Raw genomic sequence first — 26,146 nt, 5'->3', positions numbered from 1 at the left:
TGCAGAGAGAATTGTGAGCAAAATCGATCACAATGTTAAACCCAAGAATATGCAAATAAATGCTAGTGATGGTAAGATGAATTTCTATTAATTTTATAGCTCTAAACAAAGATAAAAATATAAATGCAATAATTAGAGGTAGATTTCATAGATAACACCTTTGTTTATAAAGAGTTTCTACTAATATTAAATTGGCGCCCGTTAAAATTACAATTACTAAATGTATTACTTATTATATCTTCGAATAAAGCAACTTGTATAATATTATGATAGAACTTAACAGGTATCTTCATTTAATCATTAATTACTATCACAAATAAACATTTTTAGTTTAATATTCTTTATTGTACACCATGAAGAAAGACACAAAAGAAACACAAAAAATAATTATTTACATACAATTAGCTGCCTTGTCACTTTGAATTAATCTCTACCAGGACTTCTTACTACAGGACTTAGATTGAGGAGAATTTAATGATTTACTGAGTTGTTAAAAAAAAAAAAATTATATGGAGATTAATCTATTTAATCAGAAGCGAGATAACTGTGGACATAAGTAGATATAGTAAAGGTCCCTAGTAGTCGTTATAACCTAAACCTTCTATAGTGAACTTTCTATAGTCTGCAACCACGGTGGTAACTGTGAAGTATCAGGATTGCAGACTTTTCAAAAATAATATCAGCAGGATAGCCGTGTAACACTTGATAGTTGTCATCTATAGGGCATCATCATTGATATTACATCTTATATCCTAAGAACTCAAATAATAAAGTGCGATACAAATATTTTACAGTACCATCAACATATTTCAATCAACATAAACTGAATTTTGGCCCGTCACGATTTGGTTTGGAATGTTACACTACAAATTTTTCCATTATTATTCCACATCATTAAGTATTTTATGATGTTATATTGTATCTTAAAAATCTTTTTAGATTACAACATACCAAGTGTCCCAGAAAGTACTGATGATGAAGCAATTGATGGCATTGTTCCTCTGAAACCGGCTGCTAGCATTCCTAAACCTATTGATGTCTTGAAGAATGAGATTATATCAGAAAATGCTGAAGTCCTCTTTGATCCTATCATACCTCTGCCTTCACCAAGTAAAGTCCGTCCTAAACTGCGTCCAGTTCCTAGATTGGCTCCACTTAGAAGAAATAGTGTGCAGGTATTTTATTAAAATTAATTTAGTTAACTAATTAACTGAATGGTGTGTACATTGTATGAAAAAAGTGTATGAAGCACTGTAAGTGTGCATCATAATGACTAATTAGTGACTTCTTAATTTATCAAGAAGAAAAAATTCAATTTAAAGAAAAACAACTTTCAAATGTGAAATTTCTTGTCCTAGTCTCGCCTTGTCACAAAATTCGATACAAACTCTAGGGGCCTATCTCCACAGGGTAATACTATTGCTGCGATAGTTTGTAGCGAATTGTGTCACCTGGCGAAACTATCGCCGCGAATCTCTCGTCGTGTGGAGATGGCGCTTTAACTGTACTTTAAATTATTATTTTTTATATATTTAAGGGCAGTGCAAGTGAATCAGAGGACGAGAATCGTCGTAGCCTCCTTAATTCAAGGGATCGCCAAGCACATGAGGTGCACACATTACAGTCTTTACCCAACAGGTAATATTTATAAAAAATACGCAAAATCTCTAATTTTATACTGTTGATCATCATGATCATCATCATCATCAACTGATAGACGTCCAATGCTGGACATAGGTCTCTTGTAGGGACTTCCACACGCCATGGTCTTTGCGCCGCCTGAACCCAGCGGCTCCCTGCGACTCGTCTGATATCATCCGTCCACCTGCACCGCGTCTTCCAGCACTGCGTCTTCCGGTGCGAGGTCGCCATTCCGGCACCTTGGGACCCCAACGCCTATCGGTTTTATGCACTATGTGCCCTGCTCATTGCCACTTCAGCTTCGCAACCTTTGTGGTCTACAGACTGTTGATAAAAACAAAGAGTGTTTGAAATACTTATTTTTTCAATATTTGTTGAATGAAAAAACATATTCCGTACATCTGTCTGTAAAATTAAAAAGTTCATATCTTGTACGATGGTATGGTACGGAACCTTTCGTGTGCGGTTCCGACACGCACTTGACCGGATTTTTTCTATTGTTACAGAGATGTGAGTCGAGTTAGGAATGATTCAGTTTGCTCAAGTGTGAGCCAGGCGCCCACGCAGCCGGCCGCCGCCGCGTCGCCTCTTAGAGACAAACAACAAATTCTCAAGTATGACGACTTAACTTTATTATGATCTGTTTCACTAACTACGTTACACTGCAGAATAGCTCAAAAATTATAGTACAGAATTTAAAAAAAACTCATGACTTTTATTTATGACTTGATTCTTGTTGATTGAATAACATAAGAAAATCATACTAATAACAATAATATGTAAATCTTTAATGTTTATCGATTTGAGGAATTAAAACCGATGAGATTATTATTATTTTGCTCAAATGCAGTTTTAGTCAATGGATGCGTGCAGTGTAATAATTGATATGAGATGGACAAGGTTTTAACGACAGTGCAGACAGCAGAACCGGCAGGATTCGAACCTGCATCTCCCCTGGGTATTGCGTCTAGAGCGCCATCGACCAACTAGTCTCTACCTTGAGTTCTCTCTAGTCTCTTAAAGTATGCTCCTAAAAAAAGCATAATATTATACATTCAAAGACTATGTAAACGATAAAAAAGCTTAGATTTGACGCGCTCCAGTAATACACGTGGCTGCAACTGCTTGTCCAGTTTGGTATAATAACATTGTAAATTGAAAACTTAAAAAGAGCAACTGCCGAGTTTCTTGCTGGTTCTTCTCGATAGGGACAGCATTCCAAACGAGAGGTAAATTAAACTATTTGACGATTCAAAAGTACGTGTAAAAGTTTACTCGAATAAAAATATATTCTACTAGCTTATGCTCGCGACTTCGTGCGCGTGGACTACACAAATTTCAAACCTCTATTTCACCCCCTTAGGTGTTGAATTTTAAAAAATCCTTTCTTAGCGGATGCCTACGTCATAATAGCTATCTGCATGCCAAATTTCAGCCCGATCCGTCCAGTAGTTTGAGCTGTGCGTTGATAGATCAGTCAGTCAGTCAGTCACCTTTTCTTTTATATATTTAGATTCTATTCTTAGAGCCTACTTGGTCGATGACGTTCCGGGCGCAATACAGGTTCGAATCCTGTTGGTACCGCAATTTTTGATGGGTATGTATTTAAAATTACTTAGAAACCTTGAAATGTAATATAAACACTATCATAACAAAATTAAAATAAACTAACGAGCTTGCTTAGTGTGACCTGCGCTTAAGACTAACTGCTTTACAGAACTCGTCGTCAAGAGGAAACTCGACGCAGGATGGCGATGCGGCGGAGGCGAGAGAACGCCAAGCGCGACACGCTCACGATGTATGACCTCATCTTCTACAACCCAACCTCCAACCCCCTTGTGTAAGTATATCGACTTTGCAAGTATATTATCAATATTTTAGACCAGGAAACTGACTATAATATTTTTTTAAGAATTTATCTACTGTAGCACTATTTCGTAAATTTGCTAAAAACGTGCCCTCAGGCAATATAACAAAAAAAATCGCATTAAAATCGGTTAAGTGGTTTTGAGGAAAATTACATTATCAGAATACAAACAATTATCTCTAACGCATATATATCGACTCTGTCGCGTTTGTTTTATAATAAATAGTTGATTGCCGACTAGCTGGTACCGCCCAACTCATTGTGATTTAGGGTAGAACTTTTGAAAATAATTTCGTGGACCTATTACAGAGAAAACTACATGCAAATTCTCAAATTTATACACCCAGTTTGAGCTATAAACTCAGTCAATTTCTTCCTTATAGGTATAGATTTTTGTTCCAGATTAAATGAAGATGAAATAAAGTTAAAAGAAGCCAAAGAGAAACAGGAAGCGGAAAGGGTAGCGAAGGAAAAGGAGGTTGTCGTGAAACCGCCGGACTCGCCGAAAAAGTCTGCTGAGCCCGCTCCCGTACCACAAATAAAGCTGGGCCCAAAAGGAGAAATCATTCTTGATGAACAGAGCTTGGTAAAGTTTTTTTTTTTACTCTCAATTATTTACATATCTCATGACTATCGTACATATTTTTAGCAAATGCAAAGATAAATAAAATAACAGAGACAACAAACAATAAAATAACTGAAATAACAAAAAATTAAACAACAGAATCGACAAAAAGTACAGTAACAGAAACAACAAAAGAAATTAATAGAAACAACAGAAAAACAAAGAAAACAAAGTGACAGCAACATAAAAAACATTAATTAAAAATATGATACAATGGTCCCATTTTATTTATATTACTATACAAATAACATTATAATGTAAAAGTTTGGATATTTTTACTCATTTAGGCCACAATAACTAAATCAATTAGGCTGTTCGGAATAGAGTTAGCTTTTTAAGTTATATATCTTGAATTAGCACAGGATTTTTTCTAAGTAATTTTAAATAATATCTAAAATTGAGCTGGCAGGGTTGGATTCTGCGTCTTCCCTGGATATCTAGCGCCATTGGCCACTAGACCATGGTTCACTTAACCACGGGAAAAACTGGTTATTAAGTGAATCGTGGCTGAAGGCGATCTGTGCGCGATACCCAGGTCAGATGCAGGTTAGAATCCTGCTGGATCTGCAATTTTTAACTCACAATATATTATATTAAAAATTATTTAGAATTTCCTTGCAGTGTAGGTAAAATTATACATAGACCACTTTTGATCCCGGAAAGAGTTCCTACAGGGTTTTAAAAACTACATCCACGCGGACAAATTCACGGGCATCATCTAGTAGGTACTTACTAATAATCCTTAAACACTGACAATCCAGCTGAATCTAAATAGATAAAAGGAAAAAGTGACTGACTGACTGACTGATCTATCAACGCACAGCTCAAATTACTGGACGGATCGGGCTGTAATTTGGCATGCAGATAGCTATTATGACGTAGGCATCTACTAAGAAATTCAACCCCTAAGGGCGTGAAATAGGGGTTTGAAATTTGTGTAGTCCACGCGGACGAAGTCGCGAGCATAAGCTAGTTGTATAATAAAAACAATTTTTGCAGGTGATAAAACAAACAGAAAGCGATCGAAAGTGTCATGTAGTGCACGAGGGCGCTTGGGGCACGGGCGGGCAGTACAAGAAGTTAAACTTCTGTCGCGCCGCGGGCTGGAGCGCGCCGGAAACCGTGCGGTTCTACCGCGCACATCGCCGCGCTGGGGACTGACTTCACGCTCATGGCGCAGCTATTCCCTGACCGCACGAGGAAGCAGCTCAATTCAAGGTGTGTTAACTGTATACTCAGCACCATGGTCCGTGAGTAGTGTATGAGGACAGTTAGTCTTCGGGGGAAAAGTAGAAGTTAAACTTCTGTCGCGCCGCGAGCTGGAGCGCGCCGAAAACCGTGCGGTTCTACCGCGCGCTCGCGCGTTGGGGACTGACTTCACGCTCATGGCGCAGCTGTTCCCTGACCAGCACGAGGAAGCAGCTCAAATTCAAGGTGTGTAACTGTATATCAGCACCATGGTCCGTGAGTAGTGTATGAGGACAGTTAGTCTTCGGGGGAAAAGTAGAAGTTAAACTTCTGTCGCGCCGCGAGCTGGAGCGCGCCGAAAACCGTGCGGTTCTACCGCGCGCTCGCCGCGTTGGGGACTGACTTCACGCTCATGGCGCAGCTGTTCCCTGACCGCACGAGGAAGCAGCTCAAATTCAAGGTGTATGTATACTGTATACTCAGCACCATGGTCGTGAGTAGTGTATGAGGACAGTTAGTCTTCGGGGGAAAGTAGAAGTTAAACTTCGGTCGCGCCGCGAGCTTGAGCGCGCCGGAAACCGTGCGGTTCTACCGCGCGCTCGCCTCGTTGGGGACTGACTTCACGCTCATGGCGCAGCTGTTCCCTGACCGCACGAGGAAGCAGCTCAAATTCAAGGTGTGTATACTGTATACTTAGCACATGGTCCGTGAGTAGTGAGTAGTGTATGAGGACACTTAGTCTTCGGGGGAAAAGTAGAAGAAGTTAAACTTCTGTCGCGCGCGCGGGGTGGAGCGCGCCGGAAACCGTGCGGTTTAACCGCACGCTCGCAGCGCTGGGGACTGACTTCACGCTCATGGCATACCTGTTCCCCGACTGCACGAGGAAGCAGCTCAAATTCAGGTTGTGTTACTATATAGTCAGTACTGTGGGTAGTGTAGAGGACTTAGTCTAAGGTGGGGCAGTACAAGTTAAACTTCTGTCGCGCCGCGAATTGGACTGCATCAAAAAACTGCAGTTTCACCTTCCGTTCGCCGCAGCGTTAAACTCTCTTTCTGCATGATAAAGTTTTCATCGAGTCAGTTGGGGGACTTGATGAGAACTGTAATATGCATACGACCTCCCATTCTTTCGCGGGACCTCTTTGATTTCCGGGATAAAAGATCCTTCCCCGGGATGTAAGCTATCTCTGTACTAAATTTCGTCAAAATCGGTTGAACGGATGGGCCGTGAAAGGCTAGCAGACAGAGAGACAAACTCACTTTCGCATTATAATATTAGTATCGATTTGAATATAAATTACAGTTCAAAAAGGAAGAACGGTTGAACGGCGCACAAATAGACAAGGCTTTACGTGCGTCGCTGCAATTCGACATAGCACTGCTTAAGGCGGAGTTTGAGGAGGAGCGCGCGGCGGCGGCCAGGCAAGCCGAGATCGAGCGAGAGAAGCTCAACAACGAGAAACAAGCTGAGAGGGAGCGCTTGAAGACTGCTAAGGAGATCCGCATGAGGCCGAGTAAGTTGGAGCAAAAAAAAGTACAGTAGAAACTCTATTATCCGGCCCTCAGTTATACGGATTCGCGATTATCCGGACTACCAACCGAAAATTGTTCGGCCAAGTGCGAGTCAGACTCGCGCACCGAGGGTTCCATACTCGGGTATTTTTTCCGCCATTTTGTACGATAAATCAAAAACTATTATGCATAAAAATAAATAAAAACCTGTTTTAGATAGTACAGGCAAAGCCATATATGATATCCCACTTGGTATAGTTATCTTACTGTGAAAATTGAAAATACTATTATGGTGAACTACTTAATATGCACAAAACCCGCTTTTCTTCATACATTCGATTATCCGAATCCCTAACGACAACGATTAGTCCGGTTAATAGAGTTTCCACTGTACCTAATTTTTAATATCTAAAATTGTGGAGCTGGCAGGGTTGGATCCTGCGTCTTCCCTGGATATCTAGTACCATTGACCACTAGACCACAGTCACTTACCCAGGGGAAAAGCAGGTTATTGAGTGAACCGTGGCTTAGTGGTCAAAGGCGGTCCGGGCGCGATACCCAGGTTAGACGCAGGTTAGAATCCTGCCGGATCTGCAATTTTTGATATACAAATTTCTAAATAATTTTGTATATTAAAATTTTTTTTCTTACCTTGCATATGGAGATTATTGTTTAGACCTCATTGAGTACGAATATATTTTTAATTTTTTTTATCTTAAAACTAGGAAATGGGGCGAGCGAGGCCCGACTCGTACTTGACCGGTTTTTAATCGAAAGCTTAAAGTATAATAATAATTGTAATTTTTTCATAGAACCTTTTTTGTTTTTACTTCAACAGGCCGTGGAGCGAAAGCCCTGGAAGCCACCAAGGATGCGTTCGTAAACAAAACATAACGAACGCTGATGACATTATACAACACCACATACTCCAAAAACAGAAAAACCATAAAGCCAAACAACAAACCCAACCAACAAGTCCGTCTCCAAAGAAGATATCTACCATGGCACTAGTCAGTTCGGCCGCCAAACCCAAAGAAGATGTAGCCAATATCAGAACCAATACAGCAAGCTTGCAAGTCAAAACACCAGAATCGATCAACGCTTTGCAAATTCCGACCAACATAGAATCTGGATCACTAGTAGTTTTAACAGTGAACGATCCCTCATCCCCTTCAAAAAAAATGTTACAAACCTACATAGCAAATGGTCCAGGAAAGTTGACACCCGTTGCTTTACCTCCATCAATATTAAACTATGTGGTTGGGTATATGAAGAAGGGAACTCCGAAAGGATCTAATGTGTCATCACCTTTATTATCACCGTGCAGTGTGTAGCCAGTGTGGGAGTCATAATAGTGCTTCAAGTGGTATCGCTATGTTGCCGAGCCCATCTAAAAGGCAACGGCATAGTTCGTACACTATTACTCAACTTTGACTGGTATAAGTTACTAGCTGATGCCCGCGACTTCGTCCGCGTGGATTTACGTTTTTCTAAATCCCGCGGGAACTCTTTGATTTTCCGGGATAAAAAGTAGCCTATGTTTTAATCCAGGGTATAATCTATCTTCTTTCCAAATTTCAGCCAAATCCGTCGTAGTAGTTTTTGCGTGATTGAGTAACAAACATCCACACACTTTCACATTTATGATAATATTAGTAGGATTTCATAGGCCCACTCACAGAGCACCACCTATAGACGCCTAATAGTTATCCCCCGATCGCCAAGCTTAGGCAGTTGCTTAGCATAAAAGTCGGCCCACGCCGTTCGGTACCCTCATTCCGCTCATTGTCTTGATTACGCGACTTTGAGTCCACCAATCACAACAGAGCATTCTCCCCTGTCCCTTGCACACATTTTACGATTTTGTTTTCATGCAAAACCTTGTATGCGTACTCTTGGAGTTGAATTCTGTGGGCCCACTTATGCCCCTTCTCGGCCGAAATTGATTATCAATTTCGAGACTCGAAGCACTTCTGATATAGACACAGCAGCGAAAGCTGCTTCATGATCAACGCCGGCGCCGCGCCGGCTCACTGCAGAGCACGGGTCTCCTCTCAGAGTGAGAAGGGTTTGGCCACAGTCTACCACGCTGGCCATGTGCGGATTGGTAGACTTCACACACCTTTGAGAACATTTTAGAGAACTCTCAGGCATGAAGGTTTCCTCACGGTGTTTTCCTTCACCGTTAAAGCAAGTGATTTAATACTTAAAACGCACATAACTCTGAAGCTGCTTAGTCTATTAAAAATAATAATAATAATTTATCTGTAAGTTTTCATCATTATCATCGACCCATCGCCGGCGCACTACTGAGTACGGGTCTCCTCTCCATAAAATCCGTGAAAATACGAATATAAAAAATATCAATTTTGTATGCTATTCTGCGGGGTGATTCGCTGAGTGTCTTACACCGAATGACAGCCACCGAGCTCATTTGACATTTAGTTTTAATCCATTAAAGGTTTTCTACGAAAACTTATTTTAATATCACTGAGTGAAGCAGCAATGTAGCACTAATCAATGTCAAACGAGCTAGGTGGCTATCATTCAGTGTTAGACCCTGAATTAGCGAATCAGCCTAATGACCTTAGTGACTTTAGGTCTTAACTCTTAATGCGGTTCTATGCGATGTTATATTTTTAATTTTTTATTTATAAGACCATCGTGTAAAATGGTGCTTATTCTTAATAAACTCTCCTTTTTACAGTGTTTCTGTTGAAAAGGATAGCAGACCTGTCTATTTAGTTAAAAGATTGGTGAACAACCAAGCATTAGCACCATTGTTAAATTATTGATAAATTAGCGCCCTTGTTGAAGAGATTAGCATATTTTTAGCATAGCAAAATTTCGCCTGTGATATTTTTCATACATCATGTACCACATAAAGCTCATTTCACACTATGGGCATAAATTATGTTATAGTCCGGTCCAAATAGACATTCAAGGTTACAATAATTCTTATAGGGCTAAAAATTGGTACTAATGTTGGGAACATTTTTTATTTATTTATTAAATTAACTAACGGCTACTTACACTAATACATTTTTTTTTTTAAATTAAATTCGAAATATTACTTACTAAGTGCAGTCGCCAATTATAAGTTAATACAACATTTACAAACAATTATGAGACAAAATAAAAAACAAACATCAATAAGATTACAGATAATACTTCCTAATCAAGACTTCCAATATGCAAAGATCTTTTCCCGAAACTTATATAAAGAGTCAGAATTAATGTCAATGACAGAGCTGTGGTGGTTAAGAGTTTTACATAATCTAGAGACAAGAGAATTGGCGCCAAGGACAGTTCTACACAACGGTGGACAAAGTGGTGTAATGGGTTTACGTGGATAATGGACAGGAACCTTAAATTTGAAGCTGCTCAATAGTTGAGGACAGTCGATATTAGCATTAAAAATTTATATAAGAATTGCAGATCTAAAGTTCCCTACGTTTTTCTAACGAATACATTTGGAAATAAGACATATATAATATAATATAACATCAATATAAATTGATGGGGATTTTTTACAATCATTTATATCCATATATAAACACCCATGTGTTCCCCAGCATTCGTACCAATTTTTAGCCCTATGTGAATTATTTGTAACCTTGAATGTCTATTTTGACTGGACTAAAATATAATTTATATAAGCTTAATATAAATTATTTATAAGTTTAATATAAATTGGGTACAAAATGGCAATTATTCATACGTAGCAACTATCGCTATGACATGTTCCCCCATTAATTCTTTATACTTCTATACAGTCAGATTTAAACTTATTAGCGGCTGAGAAGTTTTCTTTGTATATTTTAGCGTTTAAACTATCGTGAGTGATTTCTTTGTATATATTATATAATCGGCTTTGTGTATATTATGTACATTTTCCGTCACTGTCTATTCAGTACTGTTTTCTTTGTATATTTTAGGGTTTAAACTATCGTGATTTCTTTGTATATATTATATAATCGGCTTTGTGTATACTATGTACATTTTCCGTCACTGTCTATTTAGTACTGTACCTACCTGCGCGGACTCGCTCTCGCGGCTCTATACTGAGCCACCAAAAAGATTGAATTGACCATAAACTAAGTATAGTGCGCGCAAAACAAGTACATTCTAAGTACTAAGTCCAATAGAAACACGAGACGTATGAGTAAATAAATAATTTAATTAGCGCTTGATTGCTATCACAGCATCTAATTATCCCGTTCACAATCTAAACACCAAAAATATACAATAGTCGTTCAGAGTTTCAGAAGGAGACTGCCTTAAAAACCTTAATAACAGTCCAGCTGGCCTCCTAGCAACAGATCGTATAACATAGAATGAGTGAAATAACGATTTTATTAAACTACCTTCATTAGATAAATTAATAATTTTGTGATAATTTTATATTATTTCTCACAATTCAAATTAATTTTTAAAATAACCTTACAATCGCTATTGGCTTAAATTATCTTATCTTAGAACGAAACTCACACCAGTAAAGTCGAGGCGCGGCGTCATACTTTTTCAGCTTATGTGCTGCGCTTATTATTTTCAGGTTTAAAAGATGCAGAGTCATATCCCAAAATGATACCTAACCTACGGTTTTGGAGTAAGATGAATTATACTTATTTGAAACCATGTATTTATATTATTTATTGATGTAATCTTAGCTTTAATTTTGACGGACGGACGAATAAATTAAAGTACATAAATATGTCTTTGTTTTAATTAACTATTCAAAAAACTAATTTTACTATTAGCTTAGCCTAATAGGAATTTAAAACACCAATATAATTAAGTATATTATTATTTTATTCAAAATCATCTTAAAATTATATTATTACAACTACATTTCCTACAATATATATATAATGAGCTTCCACGATTTCTTGCGGGAACCACTGGGACGACTCGAGCGCGTCCCAAAGACACAAGTCAGGGTCTAAGAACTCTTGGTTCATTTGATCCACATCAATGACTCTCTTATGATCTGTGGAATAATAATTAAAATGGCTCGTTCAATCATGTCACTAGAACACTTTACTCAAGATTATTTACATTAAAAATAATTTTTAGAAAGTGGTATGCCAGATATCATTATGTTGGTATGTTCCAGATATTTTTCTAAATTTCAGATGTGAAGTAACATAGTACCTAATATATCAAACTACCTGTTTTCATTTTTAGTTTAGTCAGTGAAGGAGATGATAGCTTTAAAACAGCCACTGAGGGTGTTTATAATCAAAAATCCATCTCAGACCAAAAACATTTAGGTATACAAATTCTGTTACTCCATCCCATTTGCGCACAGATTCGGGATAGATACACGGACAGACGTTTTCGAGTATACACCTAAGGGTGACTGCTTCAAGGTGGATAAAAGGAATGACCCTTATTAATTAATACTTTAAGTAAAGCTCGTAAGTTTTTCATTTTGGGATACTCACCAACGAGCGCCAACTCGTCATTTTGCGGTTTGGCGGGCGGCGGTTGCGTATGCGCAGTCTCTACAACGGGCTGCTGTTGTTGCTGTTGGTTGTTTTGTTCCTGCCCATAGTAACCCGACCACGCTGAGTAGTTTTGCCAATACGCGGACGGATCGTAGTAATGGTTGTACTCCTATAATTATAACTGCATGTCATTATCACTTTATATTTTGATTGATTTAATTCAACAAACGTAGTCTTTGTCAAAGGTATATAAAGCACATTTTCGAGCACGCAAGAACGTACATAATATTATTATCAACCTATAGCCGGCTCACTACAGAGCACGGGCCTCCTCTCAGAATCAGAAGGGCTTTGGCCATAGTCTCACACTGGCCGAATGCCAATTGGCAGACTTCACACTCCCTTTGAGAACATTATGGAGTATATTATGGTATAGGTATAATATTATGCTGCACTAGCCTAGTGAATTAGGTTTACTAATTATTAGCTTTATTAGATGTTAATAATTACAACATTAACTTTAACACAGTTAACTTTTTGTTGTAGTATGTTGTTCTTTTGGCACATGTAACTGTTGTGACACCTATTAATAAGTTGGATGTATGTGTGTGTGTGTGTGTGTATAGATTTAAATATGTATATATATAACAATTTTTGGTTGTCCTAATAAATATAAATATTTCATACCGTCCCACTGTTGTAAGTGGCTGGATTATTTGCATTGGCAGGTGCAGAGTTTTGTGGGGGCAGAGCACCCTTGGGCTTTGGTACCGCTGTACATATCTTTAGTGGCTTACTTCCTAGGCCTGTGTATCCATTCATAGCATAGAGTGCATTACGCTGTTCATCTTCATTGCCAAATCGTACAAAGCCGTAACCTTTTGTGTAGCCAGAGCCATCTAGTATTACTGAAATATAAAAATTGTGAGTTAATTTTAGGTTTATTTCAGATTTAACAGATTAGTTAGTTAAGGAAACAATCAATAACGGATACCTACCATGATTAATATTTTGAATTATCCATATTTTGACTCAGTTGTATGAGTTTATTATGATGATAATTATCTTATTGATGTTTGTTTTTTTATTTTGTCACATATGTTTGTAAATGTTGTATTAACTTATAATTGGAATGGTCCAGGCAAAGGGCAAACGAAGCCTGACCGGACAGCCCCTTTCCTGAAGATTTGCGTATTGCAGTACTGGGGAAGGACGGCCAGCGAAGGGAGGAGGTTTTAGTCCGTAGGTCGCTGAGGAAGCCTCAACGAAGTCGGGCATGCCAATTGGTATCCATGAGGATTTCCTCCTACCCAATTTAAAAAAAAAAAAAAAACTTATAATTGGCGACTGCACTTAGTAAGTAATATTTTCAGAATTAAGTTTTTTTAAAAATGTATTAGTGTAAGTAGCCGTTAGTTAATTTAATAAATAAAATAAAATAAAATAAAAAAATGAGTTGTGGTCACAATCATGCAGAGCCAAAGTATCGATAATTTAAACTCATCATATTAATCGTCGCTGCACCTGCTATTTACATTAAGTTAGATGAGTTGTATGGGCAAGGCACATAGTTCGGAGAACCGATACACGTTGAGGTCTCAAGGTGCTGGAATGGCGACCTCGCACCGGAAGGCGCAACGTAGGAAGACCCCGCCCCCCCACTAAGTGGACGGTCAAGTCGCAGGGAGCCGCTGGATTCATACGGCGCAAGACCGTGGCGTGTGGAAGTCCCTACAAGTGAGTTAAGCGACCTATGTCCAGCAGTGGACGTCTATCGGTTAGTATGTCATAAAAAGTTACATACCTTTTGCAGTTTTTATTGAATTGTATTTCCCCGCAAACACCCTATATAGTGAGTAGTCGTCCACATCGGGGCTAAGGTCGCCAACCCATACAGAAAATTCTCTCTCTGTTTGCATATTAGTACGAGCCTCCCTTGAAGCTGTGTTGAGTCTGAATCGAACTACAGGAAATGTGCCAGGTATTGGCTTTCCATTGAGTTTGTGCATTGTGTCTATGGCTTCTTCATCAGTCTTAAAAATATGTAAAAAATGAACACATTAAAATGAAAGTTGTATTAGTAGGCAACATCATACTATGGCACAAATCTGAGATTGCTCACTGACTACACCTACAACAACAACAACAACAACAAGTCATAATTAAAAAAAATTAAAACATAACTGCCTTGCAAAAAACTAACTAGAAAGTAAAAATGTTGCCAATTGAAAATGGCACCATATAACCACCATGTATACTAATATTATAATGAGGTAAAGATTTTAAGTTTATTTGTAGGACTACTAAACCGATTTTGAAAATTTTTTCATCAGTAGAAAGCTACATTACTCCTGAGTGACATAGGCTAATTTTTTTTAAATTGAGGTCTCTATGAAAATTGTAATAAGATACCCGTGCGAAGCGGAGGGTTCACTAGTATTGATATTTCAAAAAATATGTAGCCATTCTCACTAAGGATCATGTAAGGCTTCTAACAATATCCCATGTAGCAAAATCTGTTTAGGCATTCAGAAGTTTTGGTAGAATAAAGAACGTCACATACATACCTGAACCCACCATAACGGTTTTCTGTTTTTGTTGTTTACTGTCAATAAAGTTTTTATTTACTTATTTATTTATAAGCCACAACCTCCCAAGTACAATGATGACTGCTGTTGTCTCAAAGTAGTATGTCTTGGGTTTGATCCCCAGCAGAAACAATCTGTGAATTTACTGGCTTGCCACAACAACTTTAGACAAACTTCATTAACTATTGTAATTTCTAAGCTACCTCTGTGGTAAACTTTTACATTAGCTAGTTACTATCCCACCGGTAAAGATGTACCGCCGATTAGTGTAATGATGCTACTTGCGAGGTAGTGTAAAAACTGGTATGGGGTTAATTAAACTGCCGTACCTCTTCATTCCCATTACCATCTTAATTGCATTGGTATTTACAGCCAGATGAGATTTCAGTCAAGGCCATTAGGCATTAGCCTTGGTACATGCCCAAAAAGAGAAGAAAACATAGGTTACACATACCTGGAAGTGGACGAATGCATAGCCGGCAGGCTCCCCAGTAAATTTATTTCTCATAACTTTCACAGCAAGAGGACGCTGCCCCATACGATGAAATGCAGCCATTATAAAGCTCTCCGTCATGTTCGGCTCCAGCTACAATGAGTACGTATTATTTACAAACATGCAGAAATAACTCAAATTGATTTTATGTGATAAATATTTAAAAAATTCTTACACTGCCCATCCATAGTTGACACTGCATAGACATAATTGCTTATTTTCAAATAGAATTTTACGAGTATATAACTTATCAAAATTTAGTTTTTTAACTCATATAACAGATTCAAGCATCGTTCAAGAAACAAATTTTATTTTAATAAACAAAGTTGAAAATTTAAATTTATGAAATTGGTCTGCACTCTCTGCACCAAGATCTGATATCTGACCAAAGAGTACAACCACTACGTCTCGCGGCCAAAAACTACAGCTCGCGGCCAATAGTTTTTGGAGTGGTTTTTGGCCACAAGGTTGCCACCATTGCCAAAAAATACCACCAGTTCGTAGACCGAGTATAAAAGCTAGACTAAAGTACTGTGTAACCGCGTCTGAGATAGCGATAGCACGACGTAACGATGAATAACACGACAATTGTTTAGTAGTCAATTATGTGTATTAACCGATCAACAATATTTGTATTAAACGTTTTTATGTGAAAACAAGTAAATAGTAAAAACAGTACTTTAGTCTAGCTTTTTTAAGCAGTCTACAAGTCCAACACTCCAGCAACTAACAAACATCGATAGTGTGAAGCTGATCTAAACAGACACATACGTTTCAACCTCATTAACTAAGGAGGGCGTTCAAATTCAAATTCAAATTCAAATTTCTCTTCTCTTCGATTTCGAAATTTTCTCTCAAATTCGATTCTCCTAAAATAAGAGTACAGCACCGTTACTCCACTCAGTCATTATAGGTAGGTAATTAAATACAAACGAAATAGTTAACTATAACAAAAAGTACACAAATGAATGGCGCGAAATAATTTTCAGCTGGGGTTACAGCGTATGCACACGTCTGCCTCGCCTGAGTGAAGTGATCGCATTCCGCAATGATGTGTGAGTTGGCCAACTCCTTTGCTCTGGGTCGCCATCCGAGCGATCACGCGCCAACATCGACGAACATGTACGAACTATCTCTCCACACGTGGAAGGTTGGACGAACAGTTGGACTGTTGCCTGACTGTGTGGAACCGGCATGAAATTAGGTATTTAGTGATTTAAAAAATGATGTGACTGAAATGTGAATCAAATCAAGAAAATAGAAAGTGAATCACACCGACCAGAAATAAAAGGTGAATCACATTAATGTAAGATCGTAGTGATTATATACTCTTTGGTAAGATTAGTGAATTTCTTTGTATTTTAAGGATAAAGAACAATGGACCTTCTGTTTTAATGGAGTAATCATGTTAATGGTTTGGGCGATAAACAATTTTTGAAAGTAGATAAAAATCTTAACTGAGATCCTTAAGAATGTCACGCCTCGATAATATGGACGCCGAGAAAAGCAATTAGCAGAACTACAAATGGCAAAGGATCAGAGTTCACCCGGAAAAGTAAAAAAGATACCACCAGCTGTACCACCTAAGAAAAAGGCTCAACCACAAGTTCCTCGTAGCGCTGCCGTTAACACTGTACGTGAGCCCTCTTATTCATCTAAAATATCACCTATACAAAAAACGTAATACCGCCATACCACCACCACCACCACCTCCACCTACGTATAGTAACATACCACGGCATCCTAGTAATATTCATCCAATGCATAAGGATTATGCAAACATTACACAACTGTCGCTTCACAGCCACCCATTCAGGCAAAACTCTTCTATGCCCACTAAAGGATTCACACCTATGTACAGTAATGTGGTACCACAATATCAGTACAATAATCCACCCCCACCACCACCTCCTCCCCTTCATATCTCACCACCTAAGTCATTTGATTCAAATCATAATGAATATATACCACCACCCTCACCTGTCAGCTCCAATTATAGTGAATTAATGAGAGCTACTATGAACTTTAATCAGAACAGACCATCTTATCCTGCGATATATCAAAATGAATATCCAGAGTATGGAGTATCACAAGCGTCAACATATGAATCACTTTATGAGCCTATTAATCCAAACCTAGCTATGAATGTGGGACAAGTCAATAACAATCAAACTTATAAAAGTACCCTGATACCAGCAGGAAAATCTCCACTGCCAAAGGAGGAAGAAGTTGATGCTCTAACTAATATGCTAGTGCAGTCCATAAGCGACAGTCAAGATTTAGATGTTTTTGGTACATGTATTAAATGTGAGCAAAGGGTGGTTGGTGAAAGTTCTGGCTGCACTGCCATGGGTAATGTATACCATGTCAAATGTTTCTGTTGCCATCGGTGCAATATGAACTTGCAGGGAAAACCATTTTATGCAGTGGAAGGATACCCTTATTGTGAAGTAGATTATTATGAAACTTTGGAGAAATGCTCAGTGTGCAACAACCCAATTTTAGATAGGATTTTGAGAGCTACAGGTAAACCCTATCACCCCACATGTTTTACGTGTGTTGTGTGTGGCAAAAGTCTTGATGGTGTACCATTTACAGTGGATGCAATGAATCAGATCCACTGCATTGAAGATTTCCATAAAAAATTTGCTCCACGCTGTTGCGTATGTGAGTTACCCATAATGCCTGAAGAAGGAGAAGAGGAAACTGTAAGAGTAGTCGCTTTAGACCGAAGTTTCCATGTGCGTTGTTATAAATGTGAGGATTGTGGCCTAGTACTGTCATCAGAAGCTCAAGGACGCGGATGTTACCCACTTGATGGTCACATTCTGTGTAAAGCTTGCAACGCTCATCGTATACGTCTTCTCACTAATGTAATGACAACAGACCTATAAATGAATGACATTATCGCCTGGCATAAGGTGTTTTTATATTAAACTGGTAACCGGTCCAAACTTCGCATGTATCGCTAAAGTATCAACAGATAACAAAAAATATGATTTAAAAATACAGCTTTGCAGTTTTTTGTTATTGTGAGTTAATTTTTAAAGATAAGTATAGCATTGGGACCTTATTGTATTTCTACATTTTTTTATATATAGATTCAAGTTTCATTCAGCATTTGCGGATAAAGCTCTTGAGTAGTGCTATTTTCGCACACTTTTTTGATAATTGGAGCATAGTTTGGTCAGTTTACACTAAACCTTTACAAATTATACACCTAAACCTAGATATGTTCGTGAAAGCAATATAAAAATCCATAGAGTAGTTTCTGAGATTAGCACAAACAGACATAAAAACTCTGCAGAGGGACTTTGTTTTATAAGTACATAGTAACTATAATTATTTTAGTAGCATTCTAATGCCTATGTTATAATATATTGCAGTTAATGAATTTGGCCATTATATTTTTTATTAGTTATTAGAATATATTTATCATTAAATTTGTGTAAGTATTTACGTTGTAAAGATATTATCTTTTGACAAATCCTTTTAAATATCTTCTTAGAAGTACTGTAACACCTGCATATAAAAATATTTTTGTATAGGTACATATTGTAAAAATTACAAGACTGATATGGACTGTATGAATGAATAATATTGTATGTATCAAAATCCAAAATTAATAAACAATTTAAATCGTGATATTAAACAAATATTTTAAGATAAACATACGTAATATACATAGAATATAGATTACATATATATTATATTATGTAAGTATAATAATTTATTAAAGTGTATTATAAATGCACTTAATAATAATTATTTTTTAAGTGTGAATATTATATGCATTTGATGACAGCTGTATTGAATATTTATAAAATAAATATTTGAAATAAATTAAGTACTTATTTATTTTAAACAACCTAAGTTAATTATTCAGATTTCACAAAATAAACACTAAACTGAAAAAGTTTAGTGTCTTTATTTTGTAATATAATAATACATAAAAGAGAGTAACTTGGAAAGGACAATGTAGTAAAGTAAAAATAGTAAAAACTGAATACTATCTTATTAATAAACATCAATAATTAACTAAAAGCATGTGTGAGTACAATATTTATTATTTACATTAAAAAAGTTACAAAATTTACAATACTGGCAAAAAATACTATAAAATAAAGGCACATAGATCACAGTACAATAAATTTTGGAATTCAACTAAGTAAATATTGCTAAGTTTTATCAATACAATATATTTAAATAAGAAATATAAAATGTGTATTGCATCAAACCATAACAAATTCAAAGTTATCTATTTACCACAAGACTTATGTAGTTATTAATATTAAATAATATTTCCTAATCACAATTATGTAAGTACCTAGTACTTATATTTAAAATGATTAGATCAATTAATGTGGCATGATATAATCACATACAGATTTATCTATTTCATAAATTGGTAGATTTTTGCAAGTAAATCTTATAATTCTTTTCCCAATGTATGTATGTAAATTAATAATGGATCACTTATCGTTAAAATTACTACACTTACAGTGAGATCTATGTTCAAATTGACTTTAAGTAGAAATATATTTAAACTTACACATCATTTAAAAGATATTGCATTAATAAACTTAACACATAGGAACTTAAAAAAATTGTCTAAAAAATTTTGACTACACTTTATGTCTCAACTTGGTATTAAATCTTGGTGGACTGAGCACCTGCTTCATAAATAAAGATCTTTTTTCTTTTATGCTTTTTGAAGTCATATGCATGTCAATCATAGAACTAGTCTTTTCATCACATGGAATTCTATTTGGTTGTTTTTTGGAACGTGGAATATCTTTTATATCCTTAAGAGATTCAAACTGATTCTTAACATTCATAATATTAGAATCATCTTGTTGAGGTACATTTTCAGAACAATGATATAAGATTTCTTCGTCAGAATTTAAATATGCCTTTGGTTCAAATCGTTCCCTCAAAATGGAAAACTTTCTTCTAGGTCTATTTCTAACATTCTTTTTCATATTCGATACTTTAGAAGCTGTTGTATTTACCACACTTGATGGTGTTTCTTTTTGTATCAAGGATTGTAATGATGGTGTTTTGCGACTAAGTGAAAGGTTTTCCATTGCATTGAGTGGCAATGAGTTTTCCGACACCAGTTGCCATAAGAAGTCAATATCTTTATTTGAAAGGTCATGCAGTTGCTGTTCTGATTTAGTATTAAGTTTTTTGTTTTGATTCTTTGTGCAATTGGATTTTTGTCTCCGTACCATATTTTTTTTTTGATTGTTGTTATCTAAACTTAATTTTGTAGACATTGGTACAACATTTAAATCTTTTTTGGTCGATTCGAATTTAGACCCATGTGATACATCTAATATACAGTCTTTTTCCGGCTGAGATTCCATTATATTACTAGCATTAAACTTGTAAGGTTCTTTCCAAATTGATTTCTTTAGGTTGTTTGTTTCTGTTTTTTCAGAAGTTAAAAACTGAGGTGAATCCCACTGATGTTCCCTTCTGTGATATAAGTTCCGGGGAGAGTTTGTTACAGTTGCTTTTCTTATTTCATCTATAGTTGCAACAAGAGAACTTTCCGAATTTAATCGTTTTTTGCAAGATATATCAATATCACCTAAATCATCCAATTCTTCTAAAATTGGTTCTAAGTGGTTTGGATCTTTGTGAGAATCTATCACATACGGTTTGGCTAAGAACGTATCATCATTAGAGTGACACATTATTGTATTTACATAATCTTCTTGACTTCTATCAAATTTAACAAAAACATTAGAATACGTATGTGGTTTCTTAGGAAGTGATGGTGTAGCTAATATAGCATTCTTTAATTCTTGCGACAGACAACTGCTTATTTCTGAACTACCTGACGTCAGAGTATCTCGACTTCTGTCTCTTACTACGCTGCCATCATGAAGCCAATTTTCAATGTCACAGTATCCATTCCATGATCTTAAGCCCCAAGCTTCTCTTGCAATATTGACTGCACATATATTTTCATAATCGTGAACAGATAAAATTTCAGTTGGAGTGTCGAGATCACGCTTGGATGGGAGTAATTCACTGGTTATACCATTTTTTATTTTATCTTTCTTGGTATACATTTCCTTAAGTATATCAAGTGCTATTCTTTGTATTTTCTATGTCTGCATCTTGATTACCAACTTTGATATTTTTCAGAGCACTTAAACAAAGTTTCTGAACAATATTTTCATTAAAAGTGTTTATGTCTGAACTGTTTATATCGCTGAAACTTAAATCCAAATCCATATCTATAGAATCAGATGACGTTTTTTTATTAGATCCATCTGTGTCATGACTGATTTCAGAACTATGGTCTGTCTTGATAGTTTTTGCAAAAGTTTCATTGACAATATTGCAAGCAGCTAAATTTAATTTTGTAAGCTCTTCTCGTAATTCATCAGAAGAACAAATTCCACGGCGTTTTTGTAGGTTTAAAGTACTCGAAGTAATTTCGTCTATTGAGCTCTCAAAGCTTTTAATTGAGGACAACTTAAGTGTAAGTTCAGTGGGCGAAAAAACTTTCTTTTTTGTAATTTTTGAATTGGTGTTTGCATTATCTCTTCTTGTTATTATTGTTTGTGGTGTATTTTCTATGGTAAATATTTCTATACTGGATACCTCCATACTAATGTTTCCAACTGGAGCAGATGTGAAGGTTGGTGAGCCAGATCTGGCAATCCAATGGTCTAATAAGAATTTTTTATCTGCTGTATCACTATCGTTTTGTGGTAACTGTGGTGTGGTTACATTAATATCATTTCTGTAAATAAAAATAAAGATGATAAAGTTAGCCAATCTTTTACATAACCCAAAATAAATATAATATGTAATTACCTTGTTTCAGCTATTTTATTGGAACTTTTGAAAGATCTAACATGATTCAACCCATTACTTTTGATATTCTTATCAGAATTTTGAGAAACCACTTTGTTATTTAATTCAACGTCTTCTTGTGCATTCTTCCAGGGGATAGGCCCCTTAGAATGAAAATATCTATAGTATAAAATCATTGCAATCATACCTGAAAACAGATTGTCATTTAAATTATTCTTATCATCATTTCCTAAAGATTTTTTTAAGAAGTTGTTTACTCACCAATAACTGTTCCAGCAGTTACACAAACAGTTGCAGCTATTGACCAAGACTTTTGTTGTCTTTCAAAATCTGATATCAGTACGTAAAGGAATAAACTCCCAAAGTTTTGAGTCACAATAAGAGTGTAAAACATCAATAAACGATATCTTGTGTGACCTTCTCTTAAATTAATATAACAGAAGCAATATACAAATCCCATAACAGCATGTAAAATGTTTCCTCTAATTTGTTTGGACAGAAAGTTGTTTGTTGTGTGATAATCCAGAAAGTCATAGCCGACCAATGGAGACCTAAAGTAAAACACATTAGTATAAATATTGATAACAATGTTATGTTCAAACAGCATAGAAAATCTACCTAAAGGAATTAGTGCCATATTCCAAAAATTATGGTAATAATAGAACACCCTGCAATTCGACAACCAATATACCAAAGTGCCATGTTAACTTAATAAATCGAACTCCATTTAAAGTTATCAGTGGTAAATGATGCTATACTGTAAATATATGTTACACACCCCCATATCACAGATGCTATTGAAGCCACTAATGCAAAAACTGAAATGAAGGATAAGTTATTATAATATATACCTATTGATACCTACTAACGTATCAATTATTATTTCATTACTTATGTAAACATATTCTAATACCATTAAGTAGTTACATTAAGTACCTTTTGTATGATAATTCTCATTTAACATAACTATTGCATATGTTTGCAATATAATTTGTGGTACAGTTCCTGTGAAGATATACAAAAAATGCAACAGACTTAAATCATTCCTTTGACTGATTAGCTTCTGTGTTTTGATTGATTCTAAGGTTTTGCAGGAGAAAACTTTTTGTAGGAATATTATGTACCTGCAACAAGTATGTGGTTAATTTTAATTATTTAAAAATTGTATTAACAGATTGCAAATAATATAGTAACACCATTTTATGTTTTGTTAGTACCTTTCCAGTAATCCAACAAGGCAGCAATGTGTCATCCAAGTGTCGAAGATTTGCATGTCGATCACTAATGACCCATCTTATTGAGAAAATATTAATTAAATATTTGGAGACAGTATGAATCTCACTGTTGATCAACGCCCAGTATAATAACCATCCTTACAATATTCTGCACACACTAAAATATCTGAAAGAAACAACAAACAATTTTGTTTGATTTTAGAGCTGGGGTCTCCAGTCCAAGAATTTTTTTGTTTCAAACAGAAGGAAACTACAATTTGTACACCAATCTAGCTAAAATAAACGTACCTGTAGTTAATCGGGCCAAGAATACACACAAGAGATATTGCAAAACACTCAAAACATTCAAAACACAATAATTTTCATCTTGTGTGCATGCAGTTCTTTCTGCTCGATAAGTACCCAAGCCTACAAGGCTTCTGCCATTGTTTGGACAAATGCACCTGTATGTTATGCGAATGATTTTAAAATATAGCTGGATTTTATAATTAATTAATAAAGTGTTTCTCACATCATTTTAAACTTATTGTTGTTTAATTTATAAAACTTAATATAAATCAATTTAACGCGGCGCGTACGCAGGTTGCATGGCCGAGGCGGGTCGCCAGTGTGACCACCTCAAAATGGGAATTTGCCAAACTCAGCTCCTAAAATGCCATCGTAATAATTTCAGCACCTCGATGCGGAAAACCTGCATCAATCATTATTACCAATCTCAATTGTTCTGATTGGCTGAATTTGTGCGATTCGTGTTCCAACAATGCATAGCTCCAATGTGATCGAGCGCAACCAATCAGAGGTGATTGCGATCGTGACCTTGTAGCTGTCCTTCTCCCGCAATCGCGCAGCAGAATTATTATGAAAGCATTTTGAGATAGTTTCAGTTTTCACTTGAATTATCCATTATTCAGAACGGTAAATTGTGTTCCACTAGCATACACAACAATTAAGGTTTGTTGTAACTAACTAACAAGTTAGTTAGTTATAAGTTAATCATAAATAAGGTCTACATACAAATGAAATAACAGGAAATCCCGTACTGTCTGGCAAAGAGTATGTAATCACTACAGCCAGCTGTCTGGCACTGGAATGAGACTTAAGGTTGCCAGCTTAGTAAATAAAAAGTAATTTCCTACAAATTAAATCATAATCATTAACAAAAAGATTCCGACGAGTTGAGAACCTCCTGCTTTTTTGAAGTCGGTTAAAAGGAAAATAAAATTAGAAGTTTTCTATTTTATTTTTTTTCAAAATTATAACAATTTCCTTGAAATCTGCCACTTATTTAAATCGTCAGCTTCTTAGAATGAATGATTACCTGGATGGATACTAAGCTCCAAAATGCGTGTCAATTCAATTTATGTGGCGTGCGTCATCTTGTCACTGTGTGCACCCATCTACGGTTGGGACGACGAATTTTTTAAGGATATCGATATTACAGCTAAATTAATTCTCTATGTTCAGATGACGGAACACTTTCATTAAAAAACAGTAAATCTCTTCGAATATTTTTTATTTATAAATGCGAAAGTGTGTTTGTTCTTCCTTCACGCCCTAACTAAACAACCAATCGACTTGATTTTTGGCATAGATATATTTGAAAGGACGGAGAAGTAACAATGGAAAGGTACTAATCCTCGCGGACGAAGTCGCGGGCATCAGCTAGTACTTAGTATAAAAGGAAACACATTTTAATAATTCAAATCAATTTATTGAGTAAAAGAAGATAGGCAAACAGTTTGTTGGTTCTACTTACCACCTGCTTCAAATGTAGGTAGATAAGAAATGTGACTTGTTTTAGGATCGTCTTTATACGTGAAACAAATCAGATCTAAGTTGAGATCCGCTGGCATATTATAGCTGCTCGATACTCTCTAGGATAGGATTTCCACACGCCACGGTCCTTGCGGCCAACACCATCCGACTCCCTGCGACTCTCTTACAATCTGTTAAAAAAAAAACAAGTAATAAAATTAAAAGCTATAAGACTCACGATGAACTACAGTGGCCCTGGTAAGTTCTATTTTCCTTATTACTGGCCAAAAATAGATGCATTTGACGATTCAAAAGTAAGAACTTCTAAAAGTTTATAATTGAATAAAAATTATCCTCAATAACAGTCTTTACCTAACTACTTACCTACTCTTGCAACATGACATTGAGGAGTTGGATTAGTGATTAGTTGTTACAAAGTTATACCTACCTGGTAGCCAGCCTGGGTAGCCTAGTATCTATTCACAATCAGCAGACCCAAGGCTTCTAAGGTAGACAAAGTTCGACTCGTTTTGGTTGCACTATTAGCCAGCTCTTGACGTGGTTTTAGTTTCTTTATAACCTGAAATAAAATTTTATTTGTCATGCTTTTAAACATGCAAAAATCCTTATGATCGTCATAGGGATTTTGCATTTTTAACAAAAATTAAAAAAAAACCAAAACAAGAAATAATTAACTTCCTCAAAACTGCAAATTAATAGTTGGTCTCTTTTTATTTAACTATGGTCAAATCAAGAAAATTGCAATGTGCTACTTATCTAGTAGTAGACACCTACCGGCTACCTACATACAATTTGAAAGTGGTTAGTACATGCTGGTTGATATTACCTAACTATTTAGGATATCCTTCAAATGTACTGGTACTGCATCTAATTCTTATTTCTTTATTTTAAACCAAAAATATAGTTTACAGGATTTTCGAAATGTTTTGAACAT

The 26,146-nt window shown here is 36.1% G+C and overlaps 3 protein-coding genes and 1 pseudogene across 4 annotated transcripts in view; 2 read left to right on the top strand and 2 right to left on the bottom strand.

Moving 5' to 3' along the window:
• The window catches only part of Bdp1 (transcription factor TFIIIB component B'' homolog Bdp1), a 9,902-nt gene extending 886 nt beyond the window's left edge, over positions 1-9,016 (top strand). The window contains 11 exon segments of the mRNA XM_069505536.1: positions 16-71; positions 940-1,175; positions 1,538-1,638; positions 2,148-2,255; positions 3,359-3,481; positions 3,911-4,094; positions 5,133-5,285; positions 5,641-5,781; positions 6,625-6,835; positions 7,672-7,694; positions 7,697-9,016. Of these exon segments, the coding sequence (XP_069361637.1) occupies positions 16-71; positions 940-1,175; positions 1,538-1,638; positions 2,148-2,255; positions 3,359-3,481; positions 3,911-4,094; positions 5,133-5,285; positions 5,641-5,781; positions 6,625-6,835; positions 7,672-7,694; positions 7,697-8,167 (1,807 nt within the window). The 3' untranslated portion in view covers positions 8,168-9,016.
• Positions 1-15,758, bottom strand: part of Secp43 (tRNA Selenocysteine associated protein) — a 414,926-nt gene extending 399,168 nt beyond the window's left edge. The window contains exons 1-6 of one of the 2 annotated variants that reach the window (XM_069505344.1): positions 15,540-15,757; positions 15,326-15,457; positions 14,088-14,316; positions 12,971-13,191; positions 12,281-12,452; positions 11,707-11,823 (exon numbers count right to left, since the gene is read on the bottom strand). In XM_069505344.1, coding sequence (XP_069361445.1) covers positions 11,707-11,823; positions 12,281-12,452; positions 12,971-13,191; positions 14,088-14,316; positions 15,326-15,457; positions 15,540-15,572 — 904 coding nt within the window. In that variant the 5' untranslated portion in view covers positions 15,573-15,757. Of the gene's footprint in view, positions 1-11,624; positions 11,824-12,280; positions 12,453-12,970; positions 13,192-14,087; positions 14,317-15,325; positions 15,458-15,539 lie in introns of those variants that run through there. The other variant, XM_034979219.2, reaches the window with a different exon arrangement.
• A 745-nt stretch (positions 15,759-16,503) lies between these two features.
• On the top strand, positions 16,504-18,481 carry LOC117991623 (lipoma-preferred partner homolog). The gene is given in 4 exon segments (XM_034979218.2): positions 16,504-16,655; positions 16,731-16,861; positions 16,864-17,045; positions 17,047-18,481. Coding segments are annotated over 3 exon segments (1,419 nt in total). The 5' UTR covers positions 16,504-16,655; positions 16,731-16,836; the 3' UTR covers positions 18,259-18,481.
• A 932-nt stretch (positions 18,482-19,413) lies between these two features.
• Positions 19,414-23,622, bottom strand: LOC117991621 (putative leucine-rich repeat-containing protein DDB_G0290503; annotated as a pseudogene).
• Between the last annotated feature and the right edge of the window lie 2,524 nt (positions 23,623-26,146).

Source organism: Maniola hyperantus, chromosome 20 (assembly GCF_902806685.2).
Source record: "Maniola hyperantus chromosome 20, iAphHyp1.2, whole genome shotgun sequence".
Classification (NCBI taxonomy): Eukaryota; Metazoa; Arthropoda; class Insecta; order Lepidoptera; family Nymphalidae; genus Maniola; species Maniola hyperantus.
The sequence above is the reverse complement of the archived record's forward strand: the minus strand, read 5'-3'. Positions and strand labels throughout refer to the sequence as shown.